This window comes from Phaeodactylum tricornutum, chromosome 9, assembly GCF_000150955.2.
Source record: "Phaeodactylum tricornutum CCAP 1055/1 chromosome 9, whole genome shotgun sequence".
Classification (NCBI taxonomy): domain Eukaryota; phylum Bacillariophyta; class Bacillariophyceae; order Surirellales; family Neidiaceae; genus Phaeodactylum; species Phaeodactylum tricornutum.
In genome coordinates, this window is record NC_011677.1 from 612,434 (window position 1) to 629,286 (window position 16,853).

Consider the following 16,853-nt stretch of genomic DNA (forward strand, 5'->3'; position numbering starts at 1 on the left):
GGTCAGGAGGATGGTGGTAGCAGCTTCCAAAGATGCGGAACACAAGCCGATAAATGTCTCCTTAAATACCTCTGATACTTTATGCAACACAAACAATGTAGGCAGTGTTATCGGACAAGGTACGGCTGGTACCAAGCTCGACGCTTTCTTGAGACGGACGCAAGGTGGTTTACCAAATTCTGCGCGACAAGCAGCAGTGGTTTGACGAGAAACCAAGACTGTTAATCTGTTACAATATACACCAATGTACACCGTATGGACAGAAGCGTTGTTAGGAACAGAGCCTGGTAAACAAGAGATGGCGTTATTACGAACAACCGGCAATACACCTAAGGGACTTAGGGACTGTAAAACTCTACTCGTTGGCGACGCTCCCCTTGGGTTAGGCAGCAGATACAAGGACCTGTGCGTAAACTAGCAGTATGGATCAAAGAACTTATAAAACAATGATTGAAGAATTAGTGCTATAAACTAATTCTTGTTGCTCCTCCAATTTGCCAAGATACAACAAAACCTGAGGAACAAACTCAAACATACACAAATATCTTTCTTCCGTCATAGTATCTTTATACCATGATGCGTGCTCACATATACTTATAGTGGAACCGGAAATACCTTTCATAACATGCATGCCGCGGGAAATGGAGCGCATCCATTTACATCTGTTAGTCAGGCAATAAGTATTGTCAGTCCCACTCCGTTGCCACTGTCAGAACACGACATGTTCAGTCGCGTTCTCTCCAACGCACAATACATCATTGTATCTAGGGATTTCATGCAATAAGACCAAGTTAACTTCCATACGACTCAATTCTCCCTTATGAACACTCCAACTGCTGTTCACCATGTTGACATCTAGACGACAGACATCACTAGGAGACGTGTCGCATGGTACTATACCGTGACAGGAAAGGGCAATGGCTCCAGTTTCCAAACGGTTAGCTCCGCAAAATGCTGCTAAGCTCGAAAATAATCCAATCAGCTCCGTACGGCAGGTTTGACCTATTGTTTGCTCTCTTTCAGAGTTCTCTTGTTGTCATTTCCCTCCACGAAAAGGAAAAATCTGCCGACATACACACGGCCCTGACAGGGAAATATGCGCTTCCAGCCCAAATGACTACAATGAGCTGGAACGTAGAAGTCCCTAAGCGCCATCTGTCAATTTTCACTACAGCTGACGGTTCAATCAATTAGTACGCATTGTCTTGGTGAACAAGCCGGCCCCGTTGGAGAGGTTGGCTACCAAAACAAACTTGTTTCCTTTGTAGTGTGAGCCGGGTTGCCCCGATGTGAGATCTCTCATCCGACGTCCTGCGATAAATATCTTGGCGGGAAACGTCGGCATCCGTGACAAATTGTTGGCGTTTGAATTAAATCGTTTGAGTACTCAACCATATACTGGAGCAAAATGAAGCTAATTAGACTGAACACGTTCTGTCTCCTAATAGAAGTTTTCCACTTTATTCCATTACCCGTTAAAGAAAGCGAATTTTCTCGTCCCAGTAGCTAAGTGTAAGCATACATTTACAGTTTGTGGCTTTGACATGGTCTGACCGACCACCCATTTAAATTAGCGAATTTCCTCGATAATCTACTGGGGACGAACGAGCATTTCGACTGGTCCTTTAGCAAATTTAATAGCAGATTTAATAGCAGATGTCGGTTATATAGTATACAAATTCCATTTTTTATATGACGCTAGATGGAAAGTGGAGCGCCGTTCTGGAACTCGGGCGAGAGATCCGACAACGGACTCCGATAATCAACAGAGAGAGACCAACAGTCCGGTCGACAAACCTCCTCACGCAATAGAACTTGAATCCCCTACCACTCCCACTACTTTTCCCACTCTCGATCCCGATATTTCTTCCAAGAGATTGCTACCAATTTTCTTTGCTGTTAACTGTTATCGAAACTGACCATGTCAAAGGATATGCAGACGACAATGGCTTCGTCCTTGTCCAACAACCATATTCGTGTGGTGGCGCGAATCCGGCCTATGAATCGGCAAGAAGAGGATAAAGGAAGTAGAGTGAAGCTTCACCCTGTTTGGCCTGAGACGGATGATCCGCCTCCACTTCTGTTGACTCCGTCAGCAACAGAAAGCAAATCATCATGCGACCACGATCCGCTTTTGGACTCTACACCATTGGTGTGCAACACGCGGATTCACAATTCACGGTTGCCCCAACCCAAGTCCTTTTTGTCCACCTGTACCACCGACAACAAAACCAATAGCCCCTCTACTCCCAAAGCCAAACCAAATTCCAGTAGACCATCCGTACCTATAACTCGGCTAGTGGCAGAAACCACAACTACGTCGTTTTCGAGTCCCTCTTCCCGTAACTTTGATTTCGATGCCGTTCTACCCCCCGACGCAACCCAATCCGACGTTTACCGGGCAACCGTTGGCGACTCCGTTTCTAGGAACGCCTTTGCGGGATATCATACCACTATTCTGGCGTACGGACAAACGGGATCGGGTAAGACTTACACCATGATGGGGGCGTCAGCCGGTATTTCGGATTCGAACTCACGGTCAGTCGACGACAGTCCTAGCAGTCACAGCCCACGCTTGAACGACGGAGATGGTGTTATTCCTCGAGCCGTCCACGATTTATTCCGGACTCGTCAGTTGCAGTGCGCGCAAGGCAAGATCGTTTCCATGGATTTGACGTACCTAGAAATCTACAACGATGAATTGCGGGACTTACTCTCGGAAACAATGCAGGGGGAAACGACTATCCTTTCACCGTCTTCGTCAACACTCAAACTTCGCGATCACGGAAGCAATACCGCCGAAGGTATCGTCGTCCAAGGTTTGACCCGAGTTGCTGTCGATTCCATGGCGGATGTGCATACTTACATGGAACAGGCGCATCGCAATCGCACAACGGGTAGCACTCGACTCAACGAGCGGTCCAGCCGATCGCACGCCATTTGCACCTTGACGGTCACAACCAAAACCACCTCAGCCTCTAGGTCAGGAGCCCATTCTACCAATACGACTCGAGCGAAACTGACATTAGTGGATCTGGCTGGATCGGAACGGATCAAAGAGACCGGAGTGGTGGGACTGCAGCAACAGGAGTCCATCAATATCAATAAAGATTTGTTCGTGCTCGGTAAGGTCGTTTCGGCATTGAGTCAGGAGACCAAGGGACACGTACCCTACCGAGACAGTAAATTGACTAGGCTGTTGCGAGATTCATTAGGAGGTAAGTTGCGTGGCTCTGCGGCTTGCCCTCAAAGTGAGTGGTCCATACCGATGATCATGTCTTACTTATAACATCCTCTTGTTTGATTCGCAAGGAAATTGTTGTACGGTATTGATTGCGTGCGTTTCCCCGGCGGACATGCACGTCGAGGAGTCGATCAATACGCTGCGCTATGCGGAGCGATCTCGTTCGATTACCAACTCGTTGCAACAGAATGTCCTACATGTATCAGCTTCGCAAAAATTGGCTGCATTTGCAACAGATGTGCGAGCCGAAAACAAGCGGCTCAAAGCACACGTTGCTCTATTGCAAAAACAACTTGAGCAAAGTAGGTTGGTTGACGATAAAACCGATGAGTATGGCACGGATGAATCGGAGATCGCGAGTCCGAACAACAAAAGTTACATGGATGCCGAGTTTTCCGGACTGCAAGCTAAACTGAAAGAAGCAGAGACAGCAGCAAAGGCAGCACGAGAGCATTCTCGAACAGTGGCAGTGACAGCGGATCGATGGCGTGAGCATTACGCTAAGCTGAAAAATCGCTCGAATACGGTAAGTTCATGCCAAAGTTATGTGCGTCGGTTATCCTGCCCTCGGAGATGTCTCTAATCAAAACGGTTTTCAATCAGAATTGCTCTCGATGGGGCTTTGATGACGACTCGTCGTTTATATCATCTTGTCTTTCATACGAATTATCAATTGCTGGCACTGATGGAGAGCATCTTGCGGATGAAGATTTACACTTGGGGTTGGTGATATCGAAGGAAAGTCCAAAAGGAGTAGATGCCTTCCGATTTTGTGCGGAGCTAGAACGCTTGACGCAGCAAAAAATAGAGCTGGCTCAGGAACTCTCCGAATTGCTGAAGAAAGTTGATGGAAAGCAAACCGAGCTATCTGAAATGGAAACGCAATTCAACAGACGGATGGGATCGATTGCTATTGATATTGAGAAGCAGAGACAGCTCCGTGACGAATTGGCCGAAGAAGTGTGCAAAATGAAGCTTCGAATCCAGCTTATGTCAAGTGATTTGAAAGAGGACGCTACCAGCCAGCACTCTATGCGCTCGATCTTCCGAACATTCAGCAAAGATAAATCAGAGGGATCGGAAGTCGAGATGCAGAGCATTGGCATTAGAGCAAAGTCATCCCAAAGATCTAACGGGTTTGATGGTAAAGAGCAATTGCAAAAGATGGGAAAGCTCTTGGCAGAGAAAACTATGGAATTCGAAGAATTGGAGACTCGGTTTGACGCCGTAGAACAAGAGAACGCAAGTCTGATACGAGAAAGAGAAGCTTTATTGATGTCGAACGAAACTCTTACATCAGAGGTCACCATCTTGCAATCTAAACTTGCTGAGGGTTTCGAACCGATGAAAGTCGCCCCGTACTTTGATACTAGTGGCCGTTGCGATAAATCCTACGTCACCGTTAAAAATCCCAATCAAGGCGAAAGCAATATGAATGGAAATGCGCTCAAACCAGAATCGGAAAAAGCTGAAGCTGAAATGACTACAGCTAACTACGAATTTGAAAAGGAGTGTTTGCCGCTTGCGCTACGCGAGGCAGAATTGTGCGCAGTAGATACCAACTCCGTTCGCTCCCGCCGCGATAGAATTCGAACCCACGCTGAAAGAATGTTAATCCTAGCTGAGCAGGCGCTGGATGAGAAACATTACACCAGCTCTCAAAGTATTTGTAGTTCCATGGCGTCCAGCGTGGGAACAGAGTTGCGACCATTAGCTAAAGAGTCAACTACCAAAGGTGAGCTCGATCGAAATCGCTCTGCACTAATGAGAATTGAATCGGATTCCGATACCCACGACGTTATCAGCAACTTGAGTGAGATCGATGAAGCGGCAAAATGCAAGTGCGAGTCATCTATGTTTGAAGGAAATGCTGACCATGCCGAATTCTATCTGCCAAAGCTTGGCGTCAAGTGCTTGTGCGGACGGAATCGAGTCGGCAGTACGTTGCAGGGGGGCGACCCGTGTGCACTTTCCAACATTCTGCGGGTATGGCAGGTACAATTCCTTGAAACACAAAGGATCGGAGACGCAGTCGGATTTGTACATGCCCACAATCAGCGTAGCGCCTTGCTTGCGAAGGAGATGCGAAGATGGAGACGTACAAAGAAGCTAGCGTCTGTTAAAACCAAGTCATGTAGTGTGGCACTTCATATTTGGAGTCGTACTTGTAAAGCGGTACTCAAATCAGTTCGAGAGCAGCAAGCGAATGGCATTGAAAACCCGCAGCGCCCGGACTTCTTGGACGTCTCTGTACTATCGGACAACCGAACTGTTTCAACTCTTGGGCTGGCTTCAGTGATGGAGGAAAAATCAGCATGTGATGAGTAGATAATTGTATCAAATTTTCTTTTCCAATGGAACCTTCGGTGATAAGGGCGTTTCGCACTCTGCATTCTTCAAGATCTATAGTTTGTCTTCATTAGCTACATTTAAGTAGAAATAGTCTCTACCTAGCTAGCTAGAGAGAAATATCTGGTGTGCATTAAGAATGCACTTGAAAACACATCCGGAACCGATTGAAAATGTCCGGGATGGTATTTGTAATTAATAAAAAGTCTTACAGGATAGCTTTGTGTTAAATACAGAAAGTGAAAGTCATTCATAGTAATCCCCCGAAAACCCCACCTTTTTCTTAGTCTGTCGCGTCACAAAAGAAATGCTGTATGGTAGGAGAGTGCTCTGCTGGTCTCCGCTTTCACAATCCGCACACTATCAGTTCCTTACCGCCATTCCAAGGGCGATTGTCGAAGCTTTTCCGACTGAAGAACCGACCAAGCAAGCTCTTACCCAAGATGTCTTCCAGACTAGCTCTTGTGACGAATGATGACGATGCGCCAGTCAACTCCTTTGCCGATACGAGTCGATCCGGGAACGTTCATGTAATTGCTCGAATTCGTCCTTTCCATCAAATCGAAATTGACAACGGATGTCAGACGAGCGTCTTCGCGGTAGGGAAGCCTACAGAATTAAACGCCAAAGCAGAGAGGGCCGCTCGCTTGGGGATTACTGAGAAAGATGCCAACGCGCCGCTTTCTCTTGGTGGTGCGTCCTCCATCGATAGTGACGATTTGCTTCTGGACGAGCTTCTCGATGAAAATTGTACTTACACCGAAAATTCCGCACACACGTCATCAATGGAAGAAAGCATCACAAACGAACCAATTGACACCGATGTTAAACAGCCAGCTGAAGTTGCTTCTAAGTTCCTCATTGTTCGACAGTCAAAAAACAGAAAACTTACTGAAACTTTGTTCGAGTTCGATGCCGTGCTTGCGCCTGACGCGACTCAAGTTGATGTCTACAATTCCGTTAAAGGTCCGGTTCAGAACATTTTGCGTGGATGCAAAACGACTGTTGTTGCATGTGGTCAAGCTGCAACTGGAAAATCGTACACAGTGATTGGACCAGCAGGTAGCAAGAGCCAAGAAGACTCAGCCAAGCTTACGGAACACGACGGTTTAATTCTGAGAACCGTGCACGATTTGTACGATGCTAAGCAAACTTTCGCGAAGAATGGGAAAGATTTAGCCATCGAGCTTACATATATTGAGATTCACAATGACAAAATCCGAGATTTACTGGCTGATAACAATCATGCTATGCGCCTTATGGATCAGGGATCTGATTCTGGCGTGCATGTAAAAGGCATTGAGGTTGCTACCGTGGAATCAATTCCCCAAATTCATGCGCTACTCTACGATGCGGCGCTGCGACGCAAAACAGCTCCATTAAAACAAAATCGACACTCAAGTCGGTCACATGCTATATGCACGGTGACGACGATGGTCAAGCCATTGGATAATTCATCACAAGCGTGTGTTGGAAAGTTGACATTAGTTGATTTACCAAGCTCTGAGAGAATCAAGGAAACTGGTGTAAAGGGAGAAAGGCGCCAGGAAGCCATCCAAAACAATAAAGACCTGTTTACGTTGGGAAAGGTAGTGCTGTCTCTATCGGAAAAGAGTAAACACAGATTCCATTGGACCCAAAAGCATGTTCCGTTTCGAGACTCCAAGCTTACTAGACTATTACGAGATTCGTTGGGAGGTAAGTGTAACTTTCACAGGCTATCTGCGCCGTTCATGTGAATGGCTCTTACCTCAACTGAATTCATTAGGTAACTGTTGCACACTGTTGCTGGCATGCGTCTCCCCGGCTGACATTCACGCGGCCGATTCGCTGAAGACATTGCAATATGCGGAACGCGTCACAGCCATTCGTTCTGCTTCAGAGCTCAATGACAAGCAGCCAGAGTCGGAAGATAATACGAGTTCTTCTTTTGATGTACGTACTTACAGGTATGGAAGTTTTGAGGTCGCACGCTGCGCTCAAAGAATGACTCACAAGTAAGCTTGCTCTGCAGGTTCAATCCGTTACACCACTTTCTGTGGGATCCTTCGTGGATTCACAGGTTCCTGATGACGTCCAGATGCTGAGCGCTAAACTTGACATGTGCAATGACATGTTAGAGAAGCTGGAGGCCAAAAGTTTTGATCGAGAGTCTCGACTCCGTGCTTCCAATGAGAATGTCTGCAGAATCGATCAACTATATGGTGAACTAGATGGGCTTTTCGCAAAAGTCGATGCTTGCAACGAGAAGCTTTGGAAGCTGGAGACCCATACATTCGAAGAAGAGACTAGCATAGGAATAGACTCAGCGGGATCATTCGAAGATATAAGACCAGCAAACATGCTTCTTCTCAGTCACGAAGTTGATGACCTTTTGTTAAGGCTGAACTCATGTAGCGAGCAGCTTCGTCATTTGGATTTATGCTCGTGCAGCATCACAGTGATGGATAAAGTCGTTGATATCGGGCAAGCTACTTCCGCCAATACATCTTGCAAAATCATTGCTGAGTTGGATGGGTCGGACCACACCCTTACGGACTTGGCGACATTTGAAGTTTTTGATGCGCTTGAGTCAAATTTTATAACCGAAGAGCGCAATGATGATCATGAATTTGTGTCATCCAACGTTGCTCCTGAAAAAGATAGCTTAATGACGGGGATACCTGGTCTCGAAAAGGAACACACAACTTTCTCCGATACCGAAGATGAAGTGCAAGTGAACGACACTAACCAAAAATTTGAGCAAACGGTACGAGTCGTCCTTTCAGAAAAAAAAGACGGGGTCTCACCAGAATTGCATCATATTCAACAGGCCCAAAAAGCTAGCGAGTGTCACTGCGAATTCTCTGTCTTTGCAACGAATCCCGAACACGCCGAATTTTATCTTCCGAAGTTGGCAATCTCTTGCGAATGTGGCAAGGAGCAATCAGTATCACTTGTTACTGGCACGGAACCGAGCGCTCTCGAGAACATCCTACGTAGTTGGCAGGTTATGTTCCTTCACTCTTTGTCTATTTCTGATGCCGTGTCTTTTGTTTATTCATATAAGCACCAAGCTGCAGAGATGGCGAAAGAACTTTTCCATTGGCGAACAACAAGAAATATGACATCCTTTCGGCCAAGTCTCTGCGCAGTTGCTTTGCATGTCTGGAACCGAACCTGTCAAACCGTCATCAAATCGATTTTCGAACAACAGGCCACTGGGATCAAGAAGCTCGATCGACCGGACTTGTTGCAGGTAAGGCTGGCAACGGCAACCCGTAAAGTCCTAATGGAGCAGCGCTACCAGAAGATTGAATGCATTGAAATTAGTGGTCTGTCTTGATTCCGTGCGCATCGAGTTCACAGTCAGTCACATCGTTCGACCAGGGGTAGACTAAGCTTTTCCATTTACAGTAAGGCAACATTTATGAAGTTTGTGGCTGCCTGAGGTTGCAGTACTTAATAAAACCTTTCATCTCCGACAACTTCCCGATTAAAACAAAATAAAGACTCACGTGTCCTAATCAATTATCTACTGTGGAGCGAGCTGGTGATTCTTTTCTCCAATATCTTCCTTGGACAGAGTCATGGCCACTTGCGTCGAAGCGTTTTGGGAAACAGTCAAATTGTCTGACTTGCCTCGCATTTTCCGAATGGGTTTGTTCCCGTACATAGACTTGGCGAGAATAACAAGATCCTCCGTGGTACCTTCTGATCCATCAGTCGGTGGCAATTTGTCAGTGGTAAGGAAACAAACAATTACAGTAATGTCATCCGTCCGATTCTCGTACGTCAACCATTGATCGTAGGCAGCCTTCACTAATCGTTCACATGCTTCAACGGGATTACGGCAAGACGCGCAAAGATCAATAGCATGCTGATTGCGAATAAATTCGAAGATACCATCGGACGCGATAATCAATATATGGTCATTCATAGTGAGCTCCCTAGTCAACATTTCTGGTTGTGCTGTAACACCGATTCCCTCTGCCAAAGAGTCACCTAGTGATCGAGTGAATGCCGTACCGGGGTAGTCTTTGCCTTCGACCCAGACACGTGGTGGATCGCCATGAATATCGACGTCTTCACCCAGCACCATATCCCCCCAATTCTCGTGTATTTCTTCGACTCCTTCCATTTGATCAATGCTCAGAACAGCTGCACCCAACTTTTTCACCCTTTCACGCTCATCTTTACGGTATGGCGTTTGATCACGAGAAAGTGGAATGGCCAAGAGTTTGCCATTTTCCGGAAACACTTTGCCACTAGGAAACGCACTGGAAGTCTGCTGGTTTTCGCCATCCAGCGCTTCAAAGGCGACTTCTTTCTTTTCTTCTTCTGATGGGGTTGAGCCGATTTTGCGATTGTAACGCGTGGCAATGTCCTCGTCTACTCGATGACCAAGTACTGCACGACTGTCCCCGACATTACAAATAGTCATCAACTTTCCGTGAAAGTGTGCTGTAATCGCCGTAGTTCCACTCATTTTGGCGTCCACCTAATGTAAATAAAACAGCTCAAGGCTCAGATTCCGACTCAACTCCCTCACCCCGCCAACACGTATACTACCTACCGCATCTGTATTCCGCAGAGAATCGTTGCATTCCAAAAATGCTTTTTCACAACATGCTTTGTATTCCGCTGCATCCAAGTACGGCCACTCCAAGGGATCAAAAAGTTTGACTTGTGCTTTTCCTTGTTTCTTTAATACGGTTTGATACTTTTTAACCCGTGCCTGCCGTACATACTTTCCCACAATAGAAGGCAATTTCTTCTTGACAAAGGATGCACAATCGTGTCCGTGTTTACCGTGCCCATCGTAGACGCCGAGCATGGCACCAGAATGCTCCCCAGCAAAGGATGTCGTAATGGAAAATTCGTCCTGATTTTCCTTGTGCGGATCATCAGGATAATATCCACGCTGTGTCCAGTGTGCGTACTAGAAAGAGCATGAGAAGACAAGCCGGAGATTGGAGAAAGCAATAGGGGCACACATTACTGTGTGAGCAAGCGTCTCTCCAAAACAGAGCAAGCAAACAAAAACGACTCCGAATTGGACAAGAAAGAATCTCACGAGCGAGCAACGCACCTCAACTTGCAAAGGGTTTTCTGCGGTCCCTAATACAATAGTATGGGTGACAATACTCCCGTTCGTTCGTCGAACAACCTCTTCCGGTAAGAGACGACCGGTAGGATCCAGTTTAGGGAGATGCGTGACAAACATGCTACTTCCTTGACTGCTTGCAGTGCTGGAAGTACTGTCAGGCTTGCCCACCATACTTGAAGTGGGATGCAACACGCGTTTCGAATCAGAGTTGTTAACATTTCTGCCTTTTGTAAGGCGTTCCGCACGGCCTACGAGACGTTCTGTCTGTCCGACACCTTGAATCGGTTTTCTATGACCGCTGTCCACCGGCACAGATTGTTCGCAACCCATAGTCGTAAAAAGATTGATAACAAGGGAGTCGTAGAGCAAAAGAATAACAAGCCAACAGTGGTCTGGAGGGAAAATTTAATCAACAGTTTTGTATGCCACTCTCTCACGCGATGAATTCGCGTTTTGAGGAGGAAAAGCAAATTGGTTTATCAATCGTATTTCGCACAGCAACAGACTTCAAGTCTCTTTTGTCTGTTCAAAAACTAGTGAATGCAAATATGCTTGTTTTCCCGATTACCTGGTGGTGCACTTCAAGGGGTTCGGAACCACGCAATCCCAAGAAGGAAGTAGACAATCGACTGCAAAAGAAACAATTTGTACACGCGTCTGCAACAACGACTTCGCAAGATACACTCCTTACGATATCCCTGTTCTTCCAAGTATCGACCGTGTAGATTAAGAATGCTTGTCGTCGGCTCGTCGCTGTGGATAACACGGAACTTGGATACCCGAGAGATTCCTTGGAGATGCGAGGACGCCCCCGACGATTGAATCTATCTTCTGACTATGGTACTCGTTTGCATGGTTGGTCGTTTGTGATGCGGAGAAGACACCGAATTTTTCATTTACCTAGCGAAACAAGAGATTTTGGAATAGGGCAAGATACATTTTTCGGTTAAACTTATGTTTTCCCGATAAGGCTGCTCTTCTTGAAAGAGCTGGCTACTGTTGAATCTTCAAGATTCATGATAAATAAAAAATAGAGAGGGGGTCGTTCCAAAGCCGTAAAACTGAATTTTGGTCGCCCCAAGAGCCACCTGTCCGTCTACCGCTTCTGTGGGATAGCCCATTGACCTGAATCTATTAGCAAACGAACACCGCTCGAACGTCTGGTTGATTGGCAATCAACCAATGATTGCGCAGTGCAAGTTGTCTGCGCTCAGCCGCACGTTTCGTGTTCACGACAGACCCAAAACACCACACATGGGTCCTCGACTACCAAGTTCAACTATCTCACAATTAGCGACGGCGGAGCAGCCAACGACCCACCATCCTTTTCAAAGGAGGTACGAATCATTGGGACATTGTAGCTTGGCTCTTTGCGAAACCATGCCTACGCTCTCGGTCGAAAAGGACTTGCTCTTTCGTCATTTAGGCCGTACTTACACTGACAAGGAATTTGACGAGCTGTGTTTCGAGTTCGGAGTCGAGCTAGACGAAGTCACGTCGGAAGTGGAAGAAGCCCAGAAGAGCGCCACCGTAAAGCTTTCCAAGTCACAACTTGAATCTCTCAGCGCCGCAATTGTGTACAAGATTGATGTCCCGGCGAATCGATACGATCTTTTGTGTGTCGAAGGACTCAGCCGAGCCTTGCAAATCTTCTTGGGCGACGTCGACGCTCCGGAATATCGACGTTTGGACGGAGTATCCGATGCGGCACAGCGCGTTACTATGACAGTCCACAAAGCCCACACGGACCAGATTCGTCCCTTTGTTGTGTGCGCGATTCTGCGGAACGTGACCTTCGACGAGGAACGATACGCGTCTTTTATTGATTTACAGGATCAGCTACACCGCAATCTATGTCGTCAACGCACACTTGTTGCAATCGGGACGCACGACATGGACGTGGTACAAGGACCCTTCTTTTACGACGCCCGCGCGCCGACAGATATCTCTTTTGTCCCGCTCACCCCGAATGATAAGAGCTACGTAGCCAACGAGCTGTTGGAATTCTACGAAACCGAGCCTGCTGCCAAACACCTCAAGCCTTACGTACCCATCATCAAGGACAGTCCGCTGTATCCGGTGATTGTGGATAGTAACGAGACAGTACTTAGTCTACCGCCCATCATAAACGGTTCGAAGTCCAAAATCACACTCGATACCAAGAATGTCTTTATCGAATGTACCGCAACCGATCTGACTAAGGCTAACATCGTACTCGATACGATGGTCACTATGTTTTCGGGCTACTGCGAAGTACCTTTTACGGTGGAGCCCGTTCTGGTACAGTATCAAGAAAATGACAAAATTGTCAGTTCGTATGTGACACCCGTCTTAAGTTCACGTCAAGAAACAGCCAAGGTAGACTTTTGCAATTCGCTCATCGGCATTCAAATCACCCCGCAAGAGATGCAAGCTTTATGTAACAAGGTGCAATTAGGCCCCGCACAGCTACTGGAAAACGACACGGTTCTACAAGTTACCGTTCCGCCCACTCGCTCGGATATTTTGCATCCTGTTGATATTGCGGAAGATATTGGAATCGCCTATGGTTACAACAATATCCGCCGGCGAGTGCCAACGACCAACACGGTGGGAGGTGAATTTCCACTCAATCAGACGGGAGATCTTTTGCGGGAAGAAATAGGGCGCGCGGGGTATGTAGAAGTTTTAACACACGGATTGTGCAGCGTGCGTGACAACTTTACCGCCCTGCAGCGTCCTGTTACGGCCGCCGTCAAGCTCTCCAATCCGGCCAATGTAGAATACCAAGTTGTCCGCACAACGCTGCTGCCGGGCTTGCTGAAAACGTTACAGCACAATAAGTCTGCATCCTTTACGGGGGGTTTCAAGTTGTTTGAAATTTCCGACGTTGTTTTACCGGACAGCGAGAATGTTATGACGGAAACAATCGTCGGGGCCAAGAACTCCCGACGACTAGCTGCTGTTTATGCCGGGCCAACGTCTGGCTTTGAAATCATCCATGGTTTAGTCGATCGGGTCATGACGCTTTTGGAAATTGCGCCCGAAGAGGCGTACATTGCCAATTCTGCCAAATCGGACGAAGAAGAATACCGGGTAGCTCGAGAAGGCTGGACGTATACGATTGCGTCCTTATCGGAAAGCGACCCGCACGTGAACACCTACTTTCCTGGGCGGGCTGCGGCTATTTTGCTCACAAAACCCAACGCGACAAGTAGTTGTGTGGTGGGAACTTTTGGAATTCTGCACCCCGACGTCCTGGCCAACTTTGACATTTTGTATCCGTCCAGCTGTGTGGAGTTGGATCTGGAAGCGTTGATGTAGCGCAAATAGACAGGATGGCAAATACTTTATTAATGCAAACACACAGATTATCAATGGAACAAATTCCAACCTGGCTGTGGTTGAAACAGGTAGCTAGCCACATACCAAAGGTGACGTAGGCACCGTGATTGAGTTTTGTTCTTCCACGAGTGAACACGAGCAGAAAAGCCACAAACAGCAGCACGAAACGCTCACTGTTGATTGTCAGTCAAACCAGATCGAGACGAGAAAAAATCATACTAGCGGCAAGTCTGAATACAGCATGGCGCCCAAGTTTCAGAAAGGACCGGATCTCAAGAGATTTATGGTAAGCTCGCACAGCCGCGAACGTGTAATGCCCGAGCGCGGAAAAGAGGAGAAAAGGCTGATGCAGAAAGGAAACCGCGCCGTCGAATTGCGCGGACAAAGATGAATATACTTCGTGCGGATTCGCAAGCGCAGAAGCGGAACGCACAATCGTCGCGAAACAATCTTTCAAGTGCAAACGCAAGTTCAGACTTTCTATTGAAATTTTTATAGGCTCGATTTCTGTTGGAGCGTTCGGATGACACGTGCGGCTCCTACCTGTATTGAGCTGACTTCTAAACTAGAGAGAAAACTAACATGTCCATACTCCAACACCCAACAGGACAAACGCCTTAGATTATCTTTGAATGCCAACCGCAAAGTTATCGGTACTCTACGCGGATACGATGCCTTCTTGAATGTAGTTCTTGAAGACGTTGAGTCGGAAACCGGCCAATACCTGGGGCAAGTCGTCATTCGGGGGAATTCTATCGTACAGCTGGAAGGATTAGAGCGCGTATAAAGTCATAAAATACTGCCCGATGAAAGGCAACGTATAACGAGCTCTACAATGTTTACACGGCGTTTTGAATTGATTGTACGAGAAAGACTTCAAAAATAAAATGCACACTCTGATAGCTTTTCATCGGGCCTAGCAAGGACGTAGCAACAGATCTAATTCCTATTGCAGGGAGCAAGTAGATAAGGTAACCTTTTAGCGAAAATACAGCACGAACAAAAACCATGCTGTGCGACAAATTTCCCTCTCTGTACGGTGCCCTCAAATTGTATCGGCAAATATTCTGCTGAGCAGAGACGTCACGAAGAGAAATGGCTTCGACTTGCAATTGTGTTCCATATGTTTTACAAGAAGTAAAGAAGACAATTACACCCCTCTCTACCAGATGCCCAAAGTGTCCTCGTCCAGCCTTGTGATGGAATCATCCGACCCCTTAATCGTTCCCGAGCGATCGCTATCGTCCCAAGAGACACTGACATCCAAATCATCCTCATCCTCGAGAAAGTCGGCACCAAACTTATCCAATCTTTCGGAAGGGTTTTTCACATTAATCCCCGCCATCTTGGCTACGCCAAGGAGCTCATCAAACTCTTGATTTTTCATCTCCTGGCTGTCTTCCTTGACTTTGCGCATAAATTCTCCACGATCTCGTAGGTTATACCCCTCAAAGGCTCGACGGTCTCCTTTGGCAAATTCTTCTGGAACCATATTGCGGGAATTTCCGATCCCCCAGCCGCCAGTTCCATCGGCATGTAATTGGGTCGTCCTCGCCTTCCCGGGGCATGAGGGAGAAGGTCCAAAAGCGAAAGCGGATATTGATGGGCTTAGCAGAAGGACTGATAACAGCAGAATTTGGCCTAATTTACTCATATCGACAAGGTCTAAGGTTACGATGGATAAAGAATAGAGAGAAGGAATCTCCGTCGTCCAGCTGGACAGAAGAAACTGGAAAGGCGAAGGAGAAAACAAACTTGTCCTAACTGTCAAAGTCAAAAATAGGGCGTCTCGTTTCTGCGTGTTTTTGAGACTGCCTTCTCCACGTGCCGCTTGTACCATTTTGCAGAATTCGCGAGAAGATGACGTGGAAGGACTGTCATCGATGACATAATAATCAGGCAATCCAAATAATTCATCGCCTATGCAGACAAACTGCAATTTTTCTATAGGGGCCAGGCCAGCCCTCCGCGCTTGTGGCCGAAACGACTTCGTCTTGACAACACATTCCAACAAAATAGGATCCGTGTGCTGACAGTAAGTGGTTCCACAACTTGAAGCCATGTCTCCGAATAATGTCGAGACCGAGCTAATCGAGTTGAACCAAAAGCTGCTGAATGGTATCGCCGCGGGCAACTACGAGCTGTACGAGTCACTCATTGACGCCAGTATTACTTGCTTTGAGCCGGAAGCCGTCGGTCACTTGGTGGAAGGGCACGAGTTCCACAAGTACTATTTCGACCTTCCCACATCTAGCAACCCCGTCAATACAACCATGGTACGACCGCATGTGCGGTTACTGGGTGAAGACGCGGCGGTGGTTTGCTACGCCCGTCTGACCCAAACGCTTGATGAGGACGGTGCCCCCACCACGGCATTCTGCGAAGAAACACGCGTTTGGCAAAAGGTCGCCGGCCTGTGGAAAAATGTGCACGTTCATCGCTCCGTGAACTAAAAGCAAACGTGTGAAAACCAAATAACTGCAAATTTTCTATTTCAGAGGAGCCCAGCTCTGATCCACGATACATAAGTGACAGCACCTGGAAATTCCGACTCAGAAAGTGCTGTTACCTGAACGAGAAGCAAATGTACCCTAGCTTGAGTACATGCTAGATCTAACGGTGAAAGCGCAATTTTTCTCGAAGCTGATGTTTGTAGTTTATGTGATTGTCTCTCTAGAGAGCCTACTGCAAACCGTGGACTGACTGGAATGCATAGTGGAGACTTGGCATTACACGCTGGAATAACAATCTAGATCGTCTTGCTGTCGACAGGTTTTGAGATCCCTCGTCCAAAGAAGATGATCGTCTCATTTGGCATGATACATAAAGTGTTGCATATCCTCGGAC

General features: G+C 47.0%; 7 protein-coding genes across 7 annotated transcripts; 5 read left to right on the forward strand and 2 right to left on the reverse strand.

Annotated features, from left to right (window-relative positions):
- Nucleotides 1-2,239: 2,239 nt before the first annotated feature.
- Pt-KIF-1 (kinesin like protein) lies at nt 2,240-3,413 on the forward strand (the record flags this gene model as incomplete). The annotated part of the gene is made up of 3 exons (XM_002180433.1): nt 2,240-2,508; nt 2,569-3,218; nt 3,313-3,413. Coding segments are annotated over 3 exons (1,020 nt in total), but the record flags the coding sequence as incomplete, so codon positions are not given.
- A 2,494-nt stretch (nt 3,414-5,907) lies between these two features.
- Nucleotides 5,908-8,918, forward strand: Pt-KIF3 (kinesin family-like protein; the record flags this gene model as incomplete). The annotated part of the gene is made up of 3 exons (XM_002180434.1): nt 5,908-7,291; nt 7,362-7,528; nt 7,608-8,918. The coding sequence occupies 3 exons, from the start codon at nt 5,908-5,910 to the stop codon at nt 8,916-8,918; spliced, it is 2,862 nt and encodes a 953-aa protein (XP_002180470.1).
- A 411-nt stretch (nt 8,919-9,329) lies between these two features.
- Nucleotides 9,330-10,514, reverse strand: PHATRDRAFT_12577 (predicted protein; the record flags this gene model as incomplete). Its single annotated transcript, XM_002180637.1, has 4 exons — nt 9,330-9,832; nt 9,977-10,073; nt 10,149-10,235; nt 10,320-10,514. Coding segments are annotated over 4 exons (882 nt in total), but the record flags the coding sequence as incomplete, so codon positions are not given.
- Nucleotides 10,515-11,982: 1,468 nt separating this feature from the next.
- On the forward strand, nt 11,983-14,036 carry PHATRDRAFT_27709 (predicted protein). Its single transcript, XM_002180435.1, has one exon. The coding sequence runs from the start codon at nt 12,063-12,065 to the stop codon at nt 13,983-13,985; it is 1,923 nt and encodes a 640-aa protein (XP_002180471.1). The 5' UTR covers nt 11,983-12,062; the 3' UTR covers nt 13,986-14,036.
- Nucleotides 14,037-14,242: 206 nt separating this feature from the next.
- Nucleotides 14,243-15,007, forward strand: PHATRDRAFT_20588 (predicted protein). The gene has a single exon (XM_002180436.1). The coding sequence runs from the start codon at nt 14,530-14,532 to the stop codon at nt 14,791-14,793; it is 264 nt and encodes an 87-aa protein (XP_002180472.1). The 5' UTR covers nt 14,243-14,529; the 3' UTR covers nt 14,794-15,007.
- A 161-nt stretch (nt 15,008-15,168) lies between these two features.
- PHATRDRAFT_36125 (predicted protein) lies at nt 15,169-15,846 on the reverse strand (the record flags this gene model as incomplete). Its single annotated transcript, XM_002180638.1, has 1 exon — nt 15,169-15,846. The coding sequence occupies one exon, from the start codon at nt 15,844-15,846 to the stop codon at nt 15,169-15,171; it is 678 nt and encodes a 225-aa protein (XP_002180674.1).
- Nucleotides 15,847-16,021: 175 nt separating this feature from the next.
- PHATRDRAFT_46210 (predicted protein) lies at nt 16,022-16,780 on the forward strand. The gene has a single exon (XM_002180437.1). It carries the CDS (start codon nt 16,067-16,069, stop codon nt 16,457-16,459), a length of 393 nt encoding a protein of 130 aa, XP_002180473.1. The 5' UTR covers nt 16,022-16,066; the 3' UTR covers nt 16,460-16,780.
- Nucleotides 16,781-16,853: the final 73 nt, after the last annotated feature.

Bases quoted from the DNA above. Each gene is read 5' to 3' on its own strand.
- PHATRDRAFT_27709 (XM_002180435.1), top strand. From the start codon at position 12,063: ATGCCTACGCTCTCGGTCGAAAAGGACTTGCTCTTTCGTCATTTAGGC.
- PHATRDRAFT_20588 (XM_002180436.1), top strand. From the start codon at position 14,530: ATGACACGTGCGGCTCCTACCTGTATTGAGCTGACTTCTAAACTAGAG.
- PHATRDRAFT_46210 (XM_002180437.1), top strand. From the start codon at position 16,067: ATGTCTCCGAATAATGTCGAGACCGAGCTAATCGAGTTGAACCAAAAG.